This window comes from Lepidothrix coronata, unplaced genomic scaffold (genome assembly GCF_001604755.1).
Source record: "Lepidothrix coronata isolate B3197 unplaced genomic scaffold, Lepidothrix_coronata-1.0 Scaffold91, whole genome shotgun sequence".
Taxonomy (NCBI): domain Eukaryota; kingdom Metazoa; phylum Chordata; class Aves; order Passeriformes; family Pipridae; genus Lepidothrix; species Lepidothrix coronata.
Window position 1 is genome coordinate 144362 of NW_016690271.1, and position 21214 is coordinate 165575.

Here is a 21214-nt window from a genome sequence, read left to right on the forward strand (position 1 = left end):
ATGGTTTTATTGTTAAAACTGAAGCCTGCCCAAGATTCTTGTGCCTGCCCATGCAACAAAAGGGCTACAAAGGTAGAGAAGGAAGTTTCCCTCTATAAAGGAGATCCTTCTTCATTCTTTCCATCTTCCCATGTAAAACAATTCAAGAGCAGTGCTAGTATAGACTCTTCTCCATGGGAAAAGGGAATATTCTCCTACCTCAGTGCTCACTGCTGCATAGCAACCAATAGAGCAAAACCCCACACCCATCCATCCATAGTTTTGCTGTCTGGAACCTCCACAAAGGGAGATGCTCTTCTGTGGAGATTCTCTGCATGTCAAAGTTATGGTACTTTATGGGGAAAAAAGAACGTTTCAGCTAATGTATTAGCTCTTTGTTCTGAACTAATGTCAGCAGCCAAGATGTAAATACAGCTCAGGAAGTGGCTGATTCCCAATTAGGCAGCTTGTAAAGGCAGCCTCCACTCCGTGCAGGTCAGATTCCAGTTGTTCAGCAGGCACTCAGGCCCTGGGAAGCTTGTCACTTCATGTACCAGCGAGTTAAGAAGAAGAAAAGTGTATGCAATATTTAGGACCGATCCCATGTCATCCCAAAGTCTGTATGACATCTGCTGTAGCCATAATTCAGCTGCTTCCTCTGATAAGCATGGTTTATGTTGGCAGTGTTCTGTTGTCATTCCAGGCTCGGCACTGTTCCCTTGTTAGCTTCCTGATAGCCAGGTCACTCACTCCCCTCTGTGCTTTTCACGTGCCAAGGCACACTGACACAAACTTGACATGAGAAAGGATGGGAAAAAGAATGGAAGCCTCTAGGTCTGTGGGTGTTCCTCAGTGTGGAGCCTGGGGATGGATTAAATAGTCTGGCTGAGGGAGGTTCAGGGCACATTCTTCATGTATCTTGAGTGATACAGTGTGGGAATAAAACCAAGCATTGTTGGGAGATGTCTTTAAACCACCCCTTGAATGTACATAGGAGTTTCCTATAAGAAATAAGCCATTTCCTCTCCCTCCAAACTTCAAAATATCTGTTCCTTTCTTGGATGCAGCTAAACCTCTCTTTTCTCTCTGGCAGGCTCTGTGCAAGATGATCACTACAGATAACACAGGACAAAAAGAAATCCATAGCTCTCCTGCTCTTCTCCTCAGAGAAGAAAACCTGCTAAGGTAGGCTCCAGTGGCCAGAGTAGGAATAGTCCCCTCTGCTTTTAGACTGAGCCTACATCAGGCATGATCCATGTTGCACAAAGCCCCTGGTAGTGCAACCCTGTGACAGTGTCTGGCTGTAGCTCTGTCACTATCAAGGCTCCTGGTGCTTACGCACGTGACACTGAACTGTGAGGGGGTGAGGGGTATTTTCTCTTTGAGTTTAGGCTTCCAAAAACAACTTCTGATTTAATACTTAGTAGCTGAGCTGCCAAGGTTTGCAGGATTAAAGCCTACACTGAACCATTTTGCTCCTTAGATTAATCTGTCCCCTTTCCTGGCCACATTAGTCTCATTTCCTTCAGCTGGCTGTTTCTTTCCACTGTCAAGATCCTCACAGACTTGTCTTTCAAGCATATCATCCCTGTGGTCAAAGTTGCTTGAACAGCCATTTGCTGTTCCAGCAGCTGTTTTTACTTTTTATAAAACTCTATAGATTTATATTGTCACTGCATTTATAAACAGAAAACTGTTTTCAAAGCAAGGTTTGTTAAATATTTAGGATTTTCAGCAGTCACCTTGGCTAAGCAATATGTGTTCCCAGTGCTATTTTCTCCTTTGGCTGGAATGATACTTGGAGCTGTGCATATTTCAGCTCAAGGAAATAACCTATGATTTAGTAATGTAATACCCTTAACAGTGAGAGATGAATGGCATCTTATTAAAATATGCTAAGTAAATTACCAAAAGAAACCAGAATGATAAAATCTAGTATGTTTTATTTCAGGGATTACCTGTTTAGGTGCACAGACAGTTTAGAGGCCGCTCTCACTGCTGTCCGTGGAGAACAGCACATTGCAGTACCTCTCCACGACCTATCAAGACAAGCTCTTGGCATATTTGATATCAGCATTGGACACCATAAGAAATTACCACCTCAGGAACAGAAAGACCTGCAGAAAATGCTAAAGATGGTCCAAGCTGCCTGCTTGGAGATCCTGTGGAGGTCTCTAGAGGAAACAGAACCAACCTATGTGCTGGGTATTGTGCATACAGAGACAAGATAGGGTTTTTTAGGAGTGAAATTAGGAATCTCAGTAAAATCACATCTAAGGTATCTTTCCTACAAGTATGGAAAGACAAATACAAATCTTTGGTATATGTAAACAACTTCTGAGTAAGCCTAAGAGCTTAGTGGAGCACAGTTAAACAGAACGGTTAGATTTTAACTCTGGTTAACAGGGTACTTTGTGCTGAAATCAGAGGTGTGAAGCAAGGTGCCTTGTCACCCTCAGGGATCTAGCCTGTCCTCCTCAGAACTGCTCTAAGAGCAAAAGAATTTGAATGTCACAGAATTGTCTGCAGGCCTGAACCCTTCATGGTCTCAGGACCTCTGCTTCCCCTGTGTTGTCCCCTTCTCAAGCACATATCCGTTTTTAAAAGCTTGGTAGGATACTCGGGCTGTAAACAAATCAATCAAGGAGGCAAAGAGTTAATCACAAAGAGGGCAGAGCCCGTCAGTCAATAATGTAAGTCTTGAGTAGCAGATGTTTCTGAGCAACTTCGTGGGGGGGTTGTTTTTGATTGCAGAGGCAGAACGGGTGGCAAACGTGAGGCACCCAGGGTTTCTGTTCCAGCGGTTCATGCTGCAGGACCTGCGGGAGTGTGTCGGGAAACTCAGTGCTGAGAGCTTTGCTGGAGTAAAGAGCTGTGCAGAACCCCCAGCTCTGCTACACGACATAATTAAGGCTGTGCTGTTGCTTTTGCATCCAGACTGGAAGGGCTCAGAGGAGATCGAGAACTGGAGTCAGTGTAAACTGGTGAGGCTTCAAATCACTGAGAGTTTGTTTTCTATTATTACTCCCTCAAGAAGACTCAGTGGAATTTGCCAAGGGGGAATTGGCAGTGAAATAATTCATTACCTATAGATTTCCTGTATGCTTCTCTCTACCATCTTTGATTCTGTAACCTTTTCATCACCACACGACTCTTTCTGTTCTTTGCATTGCAGAAACTTGATGACAATTTGATTCAGGAGATTTATTGCTTTGATCCAACTGCTGCATCTGTGCAAATTCAAGCAGAGCTGCTGGACTGCATCACTGGTAAATATAATAAACTCCTTGTGAGGTTCCCAGGCACAGCCCAGAAATAGTGTCGGTGGCCACCTTCAGCTGAGTACTTTTAAGGTCCTTACTTCACAAATTAACTTTGATTTCACAAGAGATTAAACAACAGATAAAGGTTCCTAAATATCTGCAATCTTTTTTGGTCACCAGAAGTCAACCCGTTAAATTTAGACTCAAAATTCACGGCCTTAAAGAAAGAGGAGCAGATCAGCTTTGAAAGCTTCCAGAACAAGTGATCTCATTGTACACCTCCAGATAAACATATGAAGAATGAGAGTTCTTTTGGCAAGTAATATGTGAAGACATATGAAGAATGATGGTTCTTTTGGCAAGCAAATCTACTTCAGACCTCTGTGCCCTGCCCTAGGGACTGACCCAGCTCCAAACAGGAACATGACTGTGGGAGGACAGCGTGAGCCCTCCTCTTTGTAAACACCATCTGCCAAGTGCTTAATGTACTCACTGGCCACAAACAGGAGCTGGTTTTCAGCCTGTCTTTCTCTCCTTTAATAAACATGGGCTTTTTTGGTGCCAGGGCACTCAAGAGGCTATTATTATTATTATTATTTGCAACATCTCTGCAAGAGAAATTACTTGTTCTTGTTGAGATCTCTCCCTTGATGATCTGAGAGGCCTGTTAAAAAACAAACCTGGACAAGAGTTATTAATTTAGCTGGAGATATTTATCAACAGTACCTTGCCTGCTGATAAAGAGTAAACACTTGAGGCCGTCATGGTTCCTTTTCATGTGTTCTCCTCATATATATTAAACTAATTCACTGGAAAGAACAAGGCAGGCCTACAGCATCTGATGTTCCTACAGCTATGGACAAAGATGTAACTAGATTAAAGAATACAGCTTTGGCCAATTGCTGGTATGCTAGGAAAGGTTGGTTTCCCAGGATGAAATGCAGGTATAACTCACAGTTACAGGAATTCCTTTAAAATGAACATCAGGTAATACACATATGTTCCATATATTTGTGCTGTAATATAGAACAGAGCACAAAACAACCTGTATTCTATGGACAGAGCAACCTTTATGGCATGATTATGTGGTGACTTTTAATAGCACTTAGTAAAAGCTTTGAATGATATTACTCTTAAATCTGAGCTTGGATTAAAAAAGCACTTTTCTCATTGTATTTTTGATTATCAAAAGTTTAGCATTAAAATATAGCAGAGCACTTTGTACAATAGGGGACCTACCACAGTACAGGATAAATTATAATAAAAAGTCAGCACTTCTGTGCTTGACAGGTCACGGTCACAATAATGCTCGGTGCCTTTCAAAGCATCACCATTCTGCAGGGTGGAATTACTGGACTCAGGGAAAGCACTGCTGATGGGATGACCTCTCTTTGATTTTGGGGCAACACTGCTCGTGGTTTTGACTTTCCCCCTTGTAGTTACAGCTCTTTTTCTGTTGCAGGTGTCCCTCGAGCGGCGGTGTGGCAGCAGGGCTGTGCTCCAGCCGAGTTCCTGTACCACTGGGTTCACACCTGCCTGGCACTCGCAGAGATCACAGGGAGCCAACACAGTGAAAAACCCCATCCTTAGTTCCTTTTGGCATCCAGTTGTTGTGTGCCTCCAATTAAATCTCTTAATTCCTCGTCTAACCCTCGTGATTCTAGTATTTCACAAATTTTAAAATTTAAATTAACTGTTGTTTTTCTATTTTTTTAAGCATAGCCACCAAGTATTTGTTGTTAAGATGGTTGAAGTTTGTTAGGGATTACTAGTTAAAATGATAGGAAGTCTGTTAAGGATTATTAAGAAAAAGTAATAAAAACATTAAAGGAAACTATTTTTCTAATATAGCTACTGAATTTTAAAGGTTTGAATAAAGTTTTGGGTGTTTTTAAGCGGTGACTTTATGACTCCCAAGCTACAATCTCATAAATGATACAGCAAAAATTTTCAAGATTCAGTCACCTTAAATGACTTTTTCAGAATAATTTTAAACAGAGGTTATTAATCAGCATTTTGTAACATTCTTCTGAACACGCTACAGAAAAGCCCAACACTGTTAATATAACACAAAAAGCTTTCTTATTGGGATAAAGCTTGATATTACAGCAACTGCACTGTCGGCAGCGAGATTTCATCTTTCCAATAACGTCCCTTTTGGCAGAATCACTTTTTTAATAATATTTTGGGAAATTAAAACTCCTCTTTCAGTCTTTAGCGGGCAACAAGTGACAGGTCTGTGATGACTGGGGGGGGCAGGACGGCTCTGCACCCCCGGCCCGGGGACCGGCGACCACCAGGGGCATAGTCGGGGGTGCCTCAGGGGCTTTTCCCTTCAAGGACCTTTTCACTTCAAGGACCTTTTCCCTTCAAGGGCTTCGCTCCATCAGGGGCCTTCCCCCCTCAGGGACCTTTCTCGCCTCAGGGGCTTTTCCCGCCACTGCCCGGAGGCGCCCCCCGCTCCCCTCAGGGCGTCGCGCGCCGGCGGGACAGCCCCTTCCCGCATCGGCACTTTCGCCACCCACCAACGGGGCGCTGAAAAAAAATCGCCCGCCGCCTCCAGCCCCCTCCACCCGCTCTCCGCTCCCTTCCTGGAGCGGGACGGCGGCGCGGTGCCCTGGGGGTCTCCGGGGAAGGCGGAGAAAAGTGTGTGGGGGCGACTCGGACGAGAAGAATCTGCGGCCGCGGAACGGCAGCGGCTGCGCAGGGGCGGCCGGGCAAGATGGCGGCGTTGGGGAAGCAGTGAGTGCTGAGGGGGAAGGGGCGGGCGGGCCCCGCCTGGGGGTCTTGGGGGCCGGCGCTGAGGGTGGGGACGAGCTCTGGCACAACTCCCCCCCGTGGACTCGCTCGTCACGGGTGTCCGCGGCATAGCCCCGCTGTGTTGGCCTGAATTTAAACCTGTGTTTATTAAAAGCAAACGAACCCCAAACAGCGGGCAGGCGCTTGAGGCAGCGGCGGTGTTGCCCGGAGGTGTTTTGTACTCTTAGGGAAGGGAATTTCCTCAGTTTTCCCTCACACAGAGCCGCGCTTCCCACTCCCGAGCGCCGGCCCCGGGGGCAGCCGGGTCGGAGGGAGCTGAGGGGAGGGTTCGGGCGCTCACAGAGGTGGGGTTGTACCCCCACGGTGGTGCGGTGCCCCAGCTCAGAGATACACTCTGACGAACCATTCACTCAGTGATGGACTCAGGGAAAGGCAGGCGGGGGAGAAATTCCTTATTTAGAGGTTGCTCAGTACGAAAAGGAGGTATTTTTAACAGAGGTGGGCCGTGTCTGCGGAAGAGCTGTCTACATGTGGTTAATCAATCTCTGCGTGACATAAGCAGACTGTAAGTCTTATCCTTTGGCCTTTGTAAACCTGAGGTTTACATCGCCAGCAAAACAGGTGAACTTCTTATTGCACTGCAAACGTAGCTACACAATACTGTGGTGTAGATTAAGGCTAAATCCCTTCAGGTTAAACAGTTATTTCTTACTTCTCTGAGGGAGAAAAGAAAACCTCATGGAGAATTCTGGGCAAGAGGGGTTTGTGCCTAATTTAGGACACAAATTTACATCCAGAAACTTTACATGGAAGAAGATAGCCATAGCTCTGGGATTATCTGGCAGGTGTGTGTCAGGGCCGAGAGCTCTGCTGCAAAGGCAGCTCAAACCTAACTTCGATACATTATATCGATACTGAGCTTTTGCTTCTGAAATGGTGAGTGGCAGATTTTTGCTTCGGAACATGCCACATGTTTTGTTGTAAGTAACTTTTTTTTCTTTCTTTTCTCTAGATACGGGCTTATTATGCCAAAAAAATTGCCACAGAAGAATCTCGTTTCAAAGAAGCTCTCGGTGTTTGCAGATGAGTCAGATGAAGAGGTCGGTTCAACAATTTTCTTCTGAAATTTTGTCCTGTATTTTGCAAATTGTTTGTGTCCGGTTCTTAATCAGGTTATGGCAGTGTCACTAGGATTTGTGTCATCATTTTGGATTTGGGTGTGAAACATGATCTGTGTTGTCTTTAGGGTGAGTTACATGGAACTGATGAGTTGATTGTCACACTCTGTGCAACCTCTTGGCAGGAGTTAATTGTAGCTTGTAATAAGATTTGTTGGATGTCACTGGTGAATACATTTAGAAATAGAAAGACCAATCAACAGGTCTTCCCCAGATATTAATCTAAAGTGTGGTAATTAAGTGTATTTTACCCTTTAAGGATATTATTAACTGTATTTTATCCTTTAGCTCATTCCACCCAAATTTGATGTAACTGATTTATCATGTTCACACTCACTGTGAACAAAAGCAAGGCTGTACAACCCAAAAGTTTTAAAGCAAAAGGAGATGTGTGATATTACACGATAGTGTTCTTTTCTATAATCTTTAATTTTTTAAGTATTACCTTCAAAATAGTCGCTCCCTACCTGCCCCAGTAGAGGGCGGTGTGTGCTGTAAATCCTACCTGGATATGCCTCTGGGAACACGGGAAGCATCCAGGAAGGGGCTGTGGAATGAGCTGGTCTGGGGCCCTTAGGAAACCCATCTGCTAAAACAGAATTTGTGAAGGATTTGAAGCCAGTAGCTTCGTAGTTTGCAGGTAAGAAATAGAAACTCTGGATTGTGGAGTTAACTCTCCACATGGATGGAGCCCTCTGAACGTAATGTTACAATTTTCTGGGCTTTATCGATCTGGAATTACTTGTGGTAATTTAGTCATAATGTCATTATGTACATACTTAGGGGTTTTTTTTCCACAAAACCCAGAAAATAAATTTTACCTATACCTATAGTCTAGAATTTTAGCATTTAAGAAGTTGAACTTTTGTATAATTTGAACTTTAGAAACAGAACCTGTGTTACAAAGACGTTCTTATTTTCCTAGAGCTTTGCTCCATGCTCATTCTTTTGTGTGGTTGAAAAAAACAAGGCTAATAAAGCTTCAAATAATTTTGGTCAGTTTTTGACTCATGAAATATTTGTTTTTTAAAATCTTTTTGAATAAACTAGCAGTTGTATTTTTTATGTCAAAGCCTGAATCTGGCATTTCCCAGCCTCTGTGTACCTGGTTCCATCACAGCATCCAGGGTGTTGCTGTGGAAGGTGTCTGAGCTCCTGTTACACAGGGCATGAAAGGGCTTAGGGCCTTCCTAGTGATACCCCCTCAACCTGAAACTGCCTCAGTGCAGCTCACAGTGAACAGAGACAACAGGGATGGGTTTTAAATCCCATCTCCTTCCTCACTTAGCTGTGGTTTTCAGAGGTGCATCCCTTCCCCTGAGCTCACAGCTGGCTCTGTGGCTCTGGAGGCTTTCCTTTAACTGCAGCTAATGGAGAGGGCAGTGGATCCTGTCTCCTCAGTGGCAGGAGCACTTTCCCTGTCAGTTGGGATTTGGTGTCTTTCTCTACATTAAGGATCTGACCCCACATTTTCCAGATTCCAGGAATAAGCTGGATTTAATCTGTTGTCATTAAACATTACACAGTAGGAGTGGGAACCTTCCCGAGTAGGGGACTGTCTTGTATTCTTTCATTTTCTCTCAATATCTAAATATTAAAGCAAAAAGAATGAATGCTAATAATTCTAGTAAAAATAGTGTATGATGCTGTCTGCCAACTTTTAGCTTAACAGCTCAAGTATCCTCCCTTTCAGAAAGGCTGACAGATTCACTGCCAGAGTCTTTATAAGACTCTTAAAAGTTGTCATGCTCAGTATGGTACATACCCAGCAAAAAGTAATAATCTCATAACTGCCTTTATCAAAGAAGATTGTGGGTTTTTTTAAAAAAAAGCAACATTACTTTATTAGTTCTATAATAATTTCAGAGCTTTTCCAGATAAGGAGCAGCATTTGGGAGGGGTTTCATTTCCTGTCTGCTACCTTATCAGTCAGAACTACATCTCAAATGTCTGGAGATCATGTATTTTTAACTGAACTCTAATAAAGTTTGTGCTGGGGAATCTGCACACCTGACTTGGTCTGTGATTATGTATTAGATACCAAACTTTTGCTCCCTTTTTTTTTTTTTAATGTTACTATGCATATTTCATTAAGATTTTGCCTGTATCCTCGCTGAAGGAATTAGGATTCTTTTTCCCCCTGTAGCTAAGTACATTAATGGGTGTTAGTTGCTAATGAAGATGATCTTTGGTTTAGTTCATATGAAACAGAATATCTAGGGTGGAAATTTTCTTGAAATACAATGTTGACTGGGAAAAAGTAAACCAGATGGTTACAGTCACTTGTAGCCAATATAGTTCTGAATTATTTGTCTTCATAATGAGGAGTTGTTGAGGAAAAGGTTGTTGCCCCTAGGAAAGCCTGTTGTAGAGAGTAGATGCTACAACAACAAACTATAATATAGAAATGAGTTTCCATTCTGACTTACTGTTATTTGTGATCTATTCATTTTCTCCAAAGAGATTATTCCCTTATTCATGCATTGTGTTTTCAGAGGTGGCTTGTCAGTGTTCCCAGTGTGTTGTTCATTGTTCTGTTTTACCTTTGGAGTTTAGTTGAAATTATCTCTGTGGTACAGCAGATAAAATTTCTGTTCCTTGATTGTATCAGAATTACCCAGGATATTCCTGTACCTTACCAGCCTTTCAAAACTGATTTGTTCCTGCAGATTGAAAAGCGTTGCACAAAAAATAATTGTACATAGACCTCAGTAGGTGCTAAATTCAGGAGAAAGATCATGGAGTCAGTGTGGATAGTTCTGTGAATGTATAGCTGGATTTGGTGGGTTTTTTAGTGACCATCTAAAAGATAAATGAAGTATTTAAGCTGGAAATAAGCAGAAATTGTAGACTCAGGTTTTTGGGTTTGCTTACAGATCCTCCCGTTCCCTTTGCAGTTCTGCAAAGGAACAGTATGACTGAAAAAAGGATTCTCTAAGTTGTAAGGATTGGTGCTGACCAGAGTTTATGCAACAGTTCCAGGCACAGTAAGACTAAGTAGACTAAAGGGGCTCTTAGAAAAGAGTTTTCTGAGGAGGAGGAAGTGGACAGGAGTAACTCAAGAGGATGTATGTAGAATGAAGAATGATTCAGAGGAACTGAGGTGATATTGCCATTTCTCATAATATGAACAATAGGTTATATTGTAGAATTACCAAGTAACTGGTGACTGGTTTAATCTAAACAAGAGGAAGTTGGGGATTCTTCTGTACACAGTGTGGAACTCCTTGCCACAGGATATTGTGGCATGGCCAAAAATGTATATGGATTTAAAAATGGATTAGTCAAATTAAGGGATGCTCTTGGTGTCAAACAATGGACCAGATGCATCCTCAAGTTCAGGAAGTCCCTGATCTCCTGGTTTCTGGAAGCTAGGAGGGAGTTCCAAGGAAAGCTAATTCTGTGTATGTGACTTGTTTTTCATGTTCATTCCCTTAATCTTCTGGTAGTAGCTAGGACTTGTGTGTGAATTGAGAGGAATCTGTTGCCTGATGTGATTTTTATTTTTTTCCTCATGAAGACTGGAGTCTCATGTGCATTGAGGGATCATCCATGTGCAGGCTGTAGTTGGATAGTACAGATCCCTGTGAGGGCAAGCATTAAGGATTCCCTCCTAAATACATATACATGAGGGTGTAAGTAGCTCATTTTAAGACCTTTTGGTACCAAAGTGTCATGAACCCAATGATCTCAGAGCCTGAGATGTGAGAAGGATGAAGTGAGCGGAGCCAGATCTCAGCCTGTCAGAGATGTGGCCACATGCAGGTGGCTGCACTTGAGTTCCCTGAGCTCCCTGTAGGGTCAGCAAAGGTGCAGATACTTCTGAGGCACAACTTGCCTCATTCTAAAGTAGACACCTAAAATCAGTGTGATGAATTTTTCTCTCAAAGTGCCTATTTCTCGGTCTTTAACAGTGCAGTGTTCTGGGATGACTAGCTCAGTTTAGATGTAAGCTTTGTTTTCTGTGAACTGGCTGATTGTCTGTGCTTCTTTCACTGCAAATTATCTTGTTGTTCCTGTTTGGTCAAATATTTTTCTGTGCATTCAGTTGAAACTGGATGGTTGTAGTGAGAGATTAAAATCAAACTGCATGTAGTCTAGCTGACATCACTGAAGCATTTCATTTCTCTTTAAAATGGATTTCACTTTAGACAAAGGTAATTTATTTTACGTGTCTACTGCAAAGCAGCACGTGGAGAATTCAAAAGGGCAGTGTTAAAGGGCAAAGCCTCCTTATGGATCTTTCATAACATGTTATATTACAGCAGAAGCATCTTCTGGTTTTAAAAAAGGAGTGATGTCTTATGTTGTCTATCAATAAGTACCATGCCTGGGGTTTTGGAGCAACCAGAAATGCTTTTCCTTAGGAGGCAGGTTAGGCAGCTAATAGGAGATATTCCATTAATAATAGCTATTATGTTAGAATTTGTTGGTTTCATACTTCTTGTGGCAGTCAGTGGGGAAAAACAAATGAGACACCTCACATGCACTTTGAGAGCATCTCTTAAAATAGTTGTGACAGTTTTTACAAGGCATCCTCAGCTTTAGATTTAAGGATGTAGCTTCCTAGAAACCACCAGTTTGAATGTCTGTTCTTCTTTGGTCGTTTGGGAGCAACGTAAAGAAAGTATTTTAAGAAAAAATTTACAAGGAGTGTTTGCCTTTGGGATAAAAATAAGAAGGTAGCACAAGCACTAAAGCTGAAACAAGCTATAGACACCCAGAGGAGATAAGAAATGGAGAGAACAATGGGAAGTGTTAGCAGATTGGGGGAATTTATTGCCTTTTTTTTTCTTTTTTAATAACCTTTTCAGTTGTGTACAAGCTGTCTCCCATGGTCTCAGAGCAGTGAGAGCCTCATTTCTAAGAGTCCCTTGCTTTGCATGGATTCTGTGTTGTTTCACAGGATAGGGTTAAAACATTTTCTCCTTCCATAAAATACTGAACTATAAGCTTTGTGCTTCAGAAGAATAGCTTGGCTACAGGGAAAGAGAAAGTGTGAGGCAGATTGCTGAGCTTGTAGGGCCTTTAATAAACGGGCAGTTGATAAGTAAAAACAATACAAAGGGACGGGAAGTTCTCATCTGTCAGAGCTCACAGCATGACAGGAAATTGTCCCCCATAAACCACTGGGGAAGGTGTTTGTTTTCTGAACACTCACTGCCACTCCAGACAAGTGGCAGATGGACTCCTTTACCATCATATGTCCAGTAGTGAGGATTATATATTGCTTTTGTGTTTGTGCAGTCTTTGGATCAATGCATTTATTTCATGTAGGCAGACAAGGAAAACATTCTAAGCTGTGTTTCAGATATTTTGGTGGAATAAAGCGTATTCTGTAAATACAGCTGCAGAATCTGGTTTGTGTTTTACTGAGCCCCTGCTTTCTGGACTAGCACAGGGGAGATCCTTTGTTGTTGAAGTGCCTTTCTGTTAAACCAGTATAAGAGTTTTCCATAAAGGAAACCTTCAGTGATGACCCTCAATGTGTCAAACAAAGGACCATTTTCTTTCCCAAGAGCCAAGTCTTCTGGAAGTCAAGTTCCTCTGTGTAAAGCTGTTATGTGTTCTATGCCAATTTAAAATGGGTCTTTGTAGTTTATACTGACTCATTTATGGCATTTTCAAAAGAAAGTATATGTCATAAAATTGAGTACATTATTGTAAACTATTTCTCAACGTCAGTTTTTCAGTTTAGAAAGCCAGATGTAAATACTGAATGAGCGAAGCCAGGATTCCTATAGGTTGTTTTAAACTAAATAATCCACTATCTACTTCCCCCAGTCATCCAACCAACTGGTTACATAAATAAATAAGAGACTATATCCAACTCTAGTCCAAACAATCAGCAAGCTGCAGCAGACAGGGTGTAGTCCCCGAGACCACAGAGGACTTTGTGTGTTCATAATGTTTGCTGAGCTCGGATTCCTAAAGTCTGAGTGTGCCCTGCTTCCCTACCTGGTTACCTGCAGCCAGGTAAGGGAGAGGGAAAGAGAAGCTGCTGTCTGATGATGAGCACAGAATCAGTGCAGGGTTTTTCTTCCAGGCAAGTGCACATCATGCTTTCCCTTTATCACTGTAGTTTAACCACAAGGTTTAATGTTTTGAAAGCATACACGGGATTTATCTAAGTTTGCAGGTAGGAGCTAAAGCACCAGGAAAAGTGGGAGTATGTGCCCTTCCAAATTCCCATTTTTACTGGTCTGAATCCTTTGCTTAGAGGGAGCTAGGAAGGAATATTTTGAATATTCTGTCTCAGGTTTCTCTGACTGTAGTATTCCTTATGAAGATCAGTTCTAGTGTGTTCCATGGAGGTGAGCACAGGTCTAGAGTGCAGTAAATGCTATTGTGTGATACCATATGTACCTCTCCAAATATTGAGTGTTGTCTTAGCACCTTCTCTTGCTGAATTTAGAATTACTTGGTACTCTTCTGAGATACTGCCTTTCTGAAGGTAGTATCTCAGAAGTTTGCAAGTCTTTTTATTATTCATGGTTTGCACAGCAGGAATAAAAATCTGTTAGAGGTGATCTCTGTCTGTACCTGTTGCTTAGTCCCATCCTGGGTGGGTGACAGGTCCCAAAGGTACAGTGTTCCTGTGGTCTTTGTTAAAATGGGACAGATATAGGTGAGAATGTGTGATTTTAGTCTTCCCCAGAGTTGAGGGGGAACCATTGGCTCAGCACAGGGCCAGGGTCTGCTCTGCCCACCTGCCAAATCAGCAGGGACCTCTGGGGAGGTGAGAGGGGACACAGAGTGCACAGTCAGGTATAATGGAACTCCATCCTGGCACCACTCATTGCCTGCTCTGAAATCACCCAGTGAAAAGAGGATTTGTACTGTTTACAGTCTGTCCTGCAGGGAATTGTGGAAAAGCACTTGGTGTTTTTCCTTCTTGAGAGATCTGTTAAAATGTTAATAGGATAAGAAAGAGGGGTCACAACATGTTATTATTTTATTTTAAGCAGCAAATGAATTCAAAAGCCTTCTTGTTCAGGGGATCTGTTTGAATTTAGATGGTGCTAATTCTGATTGATTTCAGAAGATCTTAATCCCTGCTGCCAAGCTCTCTGCCAGTTGGTTTTCATTTTTTAATTTTATTAAGAGCAAATTACAGAATCTCTTTGACTAAGACATGCTCTGTATCACATTTTAAAAAGACAAAGTTGCAAAACTTGGGAAGCTGCCAGAATGCAAAAGGATTTTTCCTTCCTATTTCTGCTCTTTAAGATTAAGAGATATTTAATTACATAAACAAGTACAAGTCCTGTCATTATAGTGGATCTCTTTAATAAACACTGTTATCTGTTGGCTGAGAAAAGATAGATATTTAGTTAGTTCAAGACTAATTAAAAAAAAAACTAAATAAAATGCAAAGTTTTTATTTAAAAGACTATGATTAGGAAACGTTTTCAGTAAGGATCTGTTTCTTCTTAGGGAAGATTAGCTTTGCTATTTTCTAGCATGTGAATCTTGAGAAATTAAATAGTAACATTTGAAGGACATGCTGTTCAGCACTGTTCTTATTTCTGAAAATACAGAGCTAATGATACAGCTCAAACTTGAAATAAATACCAAATCTTTTAGGATATTTGGGTTTTACTATGAGTACAGTTTTGGTTTTTTTTTTTTCATGTGATTATCAGTAAGAATCTGCTCATGACTGCTGCATCTCTGGTGACAAGTCCATGCTGGAAGAATTCAGGATTTTCTGACTCACACCTGTTTCACAGACTGTTTGCAAATGGGAAATGTTAATTTTTTGTATGCTGGTGAATGAACTTAGAGTTTTTCCTGCTTACAGAAAATACTATTGAAGTGAGAGACTGACTTATGTAATTGGACTATTTTATAGTTGTTTGTTAGAATGGTAGAAAAATAATATTAGCTGTGTCAGTGTAATGAATTTTGTTTCTGCAATGCTTCCTTCTCACAGCCATCTGTTGGGGAAAGTCTTCAGAAAGAAGCATTGAAAAAGCAAGCGATGAAACAGGTAAGGGACTGTTTTTCATTTACTCTCAGTGTTCTAATGGGTAGCTTTATGCTATAGATCTGTTTAAGTTACAGTATAGGAAAGAAATATTTGAAAATAGTAAAGATTTCATTATTGTTTTTTGATATCTTTTCTTCTCCTCCCCTGTTTCTTCTTTTAGACTAAATTGGAGATTCAGAAGGCTTTGGAGGAAGATGCTACAGTGTATGAATATGACAGTATTTATGATGAAATGCAGCAGAAGAAGAAAGAAAGTAGTGCCAAAATGTTATCTGGACAAGAGGACAAAAAGGTCAATACCTGGCAATGTGTGCCATCTGTCTTACCTCTGTCTGCTTGGAACAACCATGGTTGGTTAACTTGTAAGCTTTGCCACAAGCATTTCCTTTAAATTTCATATAAGATTAGGCTCAAATGCTGTTACATAAGGCAAGAATTTGCAAGAATCTTGGCAAAGCTGTTAATTCATCAGGTGCTTCAGAGGCCCAGGCTGGGATGTTCTCGAGGGCAGGAGACCACACGTTTCCCGCCCAGTTTCTGGTGTATTTGGGGTGTATCTTTCTGGATGTTTCTGAAGAGAATGTTACAGTGGGATAATAGGATTAGGGGCAATGGGCCCTGCACAACAACACTACTGCTGGTGATAAAGACTTCTGTTTCTAAGCCAGTGGATATAAATTGTCCCTCCTCCTCCATCAGTGAGCTACTGGAGGACTGTCAGAAGACTAAAGTGATTAACTTCCACTGGTGAAATGTGAGCCCATTGGCACAGCCCGATGCCTTGTTTCAAAGCACTGCTGAATCAGCCTGACAAATTGTATTTTCATTGTTGCTTATTCTTTTTCATTTGAAAGCTCTTGTCAGGTTCTGTGGGTAAAAAAAGGAAGCTTCCCACTCCTTTACAGCAATAGAAAGGCGAGACTGTTACAGAACAGAAGACAGAGGGATGAGAAATTGAAAAACATTTAATTTAATTTAGAGTAAAAATCTTCCTAGTCAAAGATGGGATGACTGTTTTGATTGAATACAGCAACCTCTTTTGGTCCTGGGAAGCATGCCATGTTAGGGATCTAAAAGGGAATGACAGTTTAGTTTGGATAGCTGTCCAGCAGGGTGAGAACACGTTAGACTTGCTTTGGTCCATTTTCTTCCATTACCAACTTTCTTCAACATCTCCATCGATCCCAATTTGTATTTTCTCAGCCACCTCAATTACTTCTCAGCACAGTAACTTTTTTCCCTTCTGTTTTAGCCCAGGTACATCCATAATATCCTCAAAGCAGCCGAGATTAGAAAGAAGGAACAAGAAAAAAGAATGGAAAGAAAAATTCAGAAAGAGCGTGAAATGGAAGGAGAAGAGTTCGCACACAAAGAGGCTTTTGTGACTTCAGCCTATAAGAAGAAGCTGCAAGAAAGGGCTGAGGAGGAGGAAAGAGAAAGAAGACAGTCAGCTCTTGAGGGTGAGAGTCACACTGAAATAATTGTCCTTAAAAAGAACTATGACCTTGGGCATGATTTACAACATTGTCATCTGGTCTCTTTCTGAGGCTTGAGATAAATAAAATCAAAGAGGACCAGATTAGCAGATCCTGAATCAGATCCTACTTGGTCTCTTATATTCCTCTGTAGAGGTTACAGAAGGAACAGAGGAAGCTCCTCTGTTTGTGTGTCAGTACTATTTAGGTTGATACTTTTAATTTTTGAGGGACGGTCAGTTGTTGAAGGAAGACTCATAAGCCTGGGGTACAATGATGTTTACAGTCCTTACCTCAGGCATTCCATGCAGTGTCCCAGGAGTAGATGTAAAGCACAGGATATAAGATCATAACATAAATTGGGTTGGAGTGGACCTCTGAAGGTCATCTGTTCAATCTCCTGCTCAAAGCATGGTCTGCTGAGAGGTCAGATCAGGTTGCTCTGAGCTTTTTCCACTTTGGACTTGAAAACCTCCAGGATGGAGATTGCAGTCTTGGTGGTTTCTACCAATTGTGTTGTGTGTGATGAGTATTTGTGGCACAGTAAATCCAACCTTCCTTCCTTTCTCTCAGCGTACCTGGATGTGACCAAACAGAGGGATCTCAGTGGATTTTACAGACACCTTTTAAACCAGAGGGTAGGGGAAGAAGAAATGCCTAAATGCAGCTTCCGTGAAGCCAGGTAGGATGTGATTCCAACAGGCTTTTGGATATAAAAACCAGCATCTGGCTGTTTGGGATTCCAGACTCACTGGAGAATTAGACAGAGAGCACAAAAACACTTGGTAGGTTAAGCTGTTTATTTTGTACACATGATTAACTGAATTATTTGGTAAAATGATGGTCAGTGATACAGAAATGAAACAAGCAGGAGAGGGATGCTGTTTAAAAAGTATCAGTAGGACAGTCATGCTTGTAATACTGCTTGGTATTATTCTAACCTGCATGTAATTTGGCTTACATAAAATTTACCAAATCTGTATTAAGTTAGACATTTTGAATCATGAGGGAGACAAAAGGTAAAATAATGAGCAGAGAGGTAAGTCATAGGAAATGATGTTGGGCTATGAATTTCCTGAAAAGAATGTGAGTCTCTAACTTTGTACTTATTCCACATCTACAATTTCATATAAAATTAATTGAGTGATGATGCTGTGGTAAAAGGAAATTAATCAAATATATAGGAAATCCAGTGGGAATATTTTAAAATCTTAATATATGCACATTCCAAAGCAAAGTAATAAGATGAGACTGAATTATTTAGATAGTTGAGGTGCTAAACTTCTGCCCTGTGGATAAATGTGATGAAGGGACCATGTTTCTGGTGTGCAACAACTGATCATTTGAAACAATTAACTCAGGTTAAACTTCACTTAATACAGGCCTTAAGCATGAATGTCACTAGTTAAATGCTTGCCATTACAAGGAAAATACAGCTTTCACTAAGAGATCATCTGGATCTGAGATTGGGTTATTAGGAAGTAAATTCTTAGCTTAAATAAAGAATATGATCACTGAAGTTACTCAGCCATCTGAAATAAGGAAATTCTCCATTATGTCTTCAGGATGGTGTGGTTTTGTTCTGCACAGAGATCATTTGAAATGGTGGTTTCTAAGTCTTGCAAATTAAGGAAATGTTCCTTTTGTGGCACATAAAATTAATTCCGGGGGGAAACAAGTAGTGCTGCCGATGGTGCTCCCAGCAAGGCTTTCAGATGAGCTCAGCTGTGTATTTTAACTTTGGTTTTACTTACGGTGGTGCACCAGGATACAGAGAAAAAACAGCTCCATTTTTAGATCTCAGAATTGTGCCTCAAGTGATTCACCTTTGACTTGTGAGTTCAATTAATGGGATTACTAAATAAATTACCAAACTTTTCAGCATGTTTTTTAGTCATTGTTCATAGACTATCTGTGCTTTCAAGCATGCAGCAAACATTCAAACTAACGAGCTGGTGTGCTGATTCATGAGAGTCACCACAGGCTGTTCCTGGAGCTGTGTGATTAAAAAGAAGAGACATGTGGCTCCTGTGAGTAACATGTATTTCCTCATCAGCCAGAAGAGAATGACAAAGCAGAACCCTTCTGCTCTACTGCCCAATTTAGTCCTCCAGGGGTCAGCTTTTTGCATTTAAGAATCTTTGAGCTGTTAAAAGATACTAACTTCTATCTAGCCACGAGTGAGAGCTTCAGAAATACTGGATTAAAAAAAAACCCTACTGCTAATGGAAACCATGTTCCTACCTCAGTCAACAAAACATGCAATCTGCTGCTTCTCTGGATAATTATTTGACATGAATAGAGGAATAAGCACATAGGGAAACCTGTAACTTCCCAACAGGCTTACACAGGAATACAAATGGATGTCTTTTTCCTTAGATGGAGCCTGCAGATACTTAACCAAAGTCATTCTTTTAGATAAATTCATCAGCTCACATTCACCAATGAACCAGATAAAGATACTTAGCAGAAATCCCTTGTGCTGGATTCCTGGAACCTGAGCCACAGACAGATTTGCTTTCTTAGACTTTTCAGCAGCATCTTTTGCTTAAGTCCTGACCAGAAGTCACTTTGTAGAAAGGTCCAAGATTTCAGGCTTTTTAATGTTGTTTTTCTTTTCTAACATAAAAAATGTAGGATAAAGGAAGAAAAACCTGACAGTCAGGATGAATCCACCGAAAGGAACAAATGCCCTTCTGAGAGACAAAAAGTGAAACCCTCTGTCAAGAAAGAGAGTAATCCAGATGCTGATACCGACTTAGGAACTGACAGCAGTGATGATGACAAGAGACACAAACACAGTAAAGCAGATTTGAAAAAGAAGAAAAGGAGAGAGAGCTCGGTGAGCAGTGAAGAGGAGGCCAAACATCACAAGAGCCAGAGGCATTCCAGGTCACCAAGTTCATCCAGTGTGGAGGAGGAGCCACGCACCAAAGCCCAAACAAGTCACCTGGCAAAGAGGGGGGAGAGCAGACCAAGCAGAAGGGGGAATGATGAACTGTACAGGGAAAAAGATTATGAGAGAAGTAGGACCCACGAAAAGGATCACCAGAGGGAAAGGGAAGAGCGACACAGGCACGGGGATCACACTAGTAAGGATCACTACAGAAGGAGGGAAGAGCAAGATGATAAGCAAAGGGGGAAGGAAAGAAAGGAGAGGGAGGGACATGGCAGAGAAAGAGGAGAGAGGAGGGCAAAGGAGAGAGAGGAGAAGGGGTCAGAGAAGGAGCGAGAGAAAGAAAGAAGAAATGATAAAGACAGATATAATGACAGAGAGAAGGAGAGAGGAGAGAAATACAGAGAAAAGGAAGATCATGCGAAAGAGAGGAGAGACAAGTATGGTAGTGATGAAAAGAAATACAGAGAGAGGAAGGAAAGTACTCCTACATCTCTAGAAAAAGATGGAGAGACTGATCTGGAAAAAGAGAGAAAGGGAAAAGACAGACAGGATGAGAAGGGCAGCTCCAGCTCTGGGATTTCGTCTGAGCAGAAACGTAAAGCCGGAGAAGAAGGGGAGAAAGAGGAGAAAGAACAAGCACAGAAACCTCCTGAGGGCATGAGCAAATTTGCCAAACGGAGCAACGAGGAGACAGTGATGTCAGCACGGGACCGGTACCTGGCACGGCAGATGGCACGTGTCACCAGCAAACCCTACATCGAGAAGGAGGAGGATTAATGTCCCTCTGGTGGACAAAGACACCTGGGCTGTCAACCAAAAGGAAAAGCCACCTCTGCGTGGACTCTTGTACAGATGTAAAAGGGTATCCCAGCTATTTATTCCTGGTTTTCCTTTGAGAAATTGTCCCTGAATAGAACAACTTCTGGAATGGATTACTGGATCACTTGATACACCCTTAGTCTGTTTATACAGTTGGAATATTAAATGTGGCTGATTCTGTACACCTTGCCCTTCAGTCCTTGGTACTTGAAGATTTTGGACCAGGGAGTGTTAAACATAAGGTGAGAAAACATCCCCCTGGCAGCCCCTGCTCCCTCCACCGGCTGAAAGTGAGCTCTGCTGAAACAAAGGTGCTCTCAGCCCTCAGCAGGAGTCATTGTTGCCACACGATGGTCACAAAAATGGGAAGCAAACCTGTAAAAGTGTGGGGGGAAAAGCAAGAAAAACAGCCTGAGTAATAATCTAGGAGATTTCTGTACGTAGTGTGGTTTTGTAAGCTAAATTGATACATGACTTTTGTATTTATGTGTGGGCTTTAGTTTGGGAGCCTGATGTACAGAAACAATAAAGTGTAAGATATGCGTTGGATCTAATGTATGGGTCCTTTTTAATGTGTGAGTTATTTTACTGCATCTTTTTTTGCATGAAATAAGGTGTGTGAGTCTTTTTTCATGTATTATGGCTGTATCTGCTTGTTCTGCTGGAAGTGACGTTACAGATTTGTCAATCTTCTGTTTAAAGGTTCAGAATTGAGCATAAAGTTACTTCCAAACTGGGTAAACAGGATATCTGAAATGGCTGTAGCTTTTAAAATATATTTTCAGCACTTTCCACAAAGGTTTCTTTTGCTTTGTTTTGAAGTAAAATTATCACTTTCATGCTGGAGT

The 21214-nt window shown here is 41.5% G+C and overlaps 2 protein-coding genes across 8 annotated transcripts in view; both read left to right on the forward strand.

The window, feature by feature from the left end:
* EFCAB5 (EF-hand calcium binding domain 5) overlaps positions 1-5409 on the forward strand; it is a 37346-nt gene extending 31937 nt beyond the window's left edge. For 6 of the 7 annotated variants that reach the window (XM_017821552.1, XM_017821550.1, XM_017821551.1 and 3 more), the window contains 5 exons: positions 1073-1164; positions 1931-2184; positions 2734-2963; positions 3155-3248; positions 4705-5409. In XM_017821552.1, the coding sequence (XP_017677041.1) occupies positions 1073-1164; positions 1931-2184; positions 2734-2963; positions 3155-3248; positions 4705-4832 (798 nt within the window). In that variant the 3' untranslated portion in view covers positions 4833-5409. Of the gene's footprint in view, positions 1-1072; positions 1165-1930; positions 2185-2733; positions 2964-3154; positions 3249-4704 lie in introns of those variants that run through there. The other variant, XM_017821556.1, reaches the window with a different exon arrangement.
* Positions 5410-5721: 312 nt separating this feature from the next.
* Positions 5722-20920, forward strand: NSRP1 (nuclear speckle splicing regulatory protein 1). The gene is made up of 7 exons (XM_017821558.1): positions 5722-5984; positions 7015-7102; positions 15117-15173; positions 15334-15465; positions 16426-16633; positions 17222-17330; positions 19286-20920. The coding sequence occupies exons 1-7, from the start codon at positions 5965-5967 to the stop codon at positions 20322-20324; spliced, it is 1653 nt and encodes a 550-aa protein (XP_017677047.1). The 5' UTR covers positions 5722-5964; the 3' UTR covers positions 20325-20920.
* Positions 20921-21214: the final 294 nt, after the last annotated feature.

What these genes read in the sequence shown, in the direction of transcription:
- NSRP1 (XM_017821558.1), top strand. Translation starts at nt 5,965, where the DNA reads ATGGCGGCGTTGGGGAAGCA. An exon ending in AAAAGCAAGCGATGAAACAG is followed by an intron (nt 15,174 to 15,333) that starts GTAAGGGACTGT and finishes TTCTTCTTTTAG; the next exon opens with ACTAAATTGGAGATTCAGAA. An exon ending in AAGACAGTCAGCTCTTGAGG is followed by an intron (nt 16,634 to 17,221) that starts GTGAGAGTCACA and finishes CCTTTCTCTCAG; the next exon opens with CGTACCTGGATGTGACCAAA.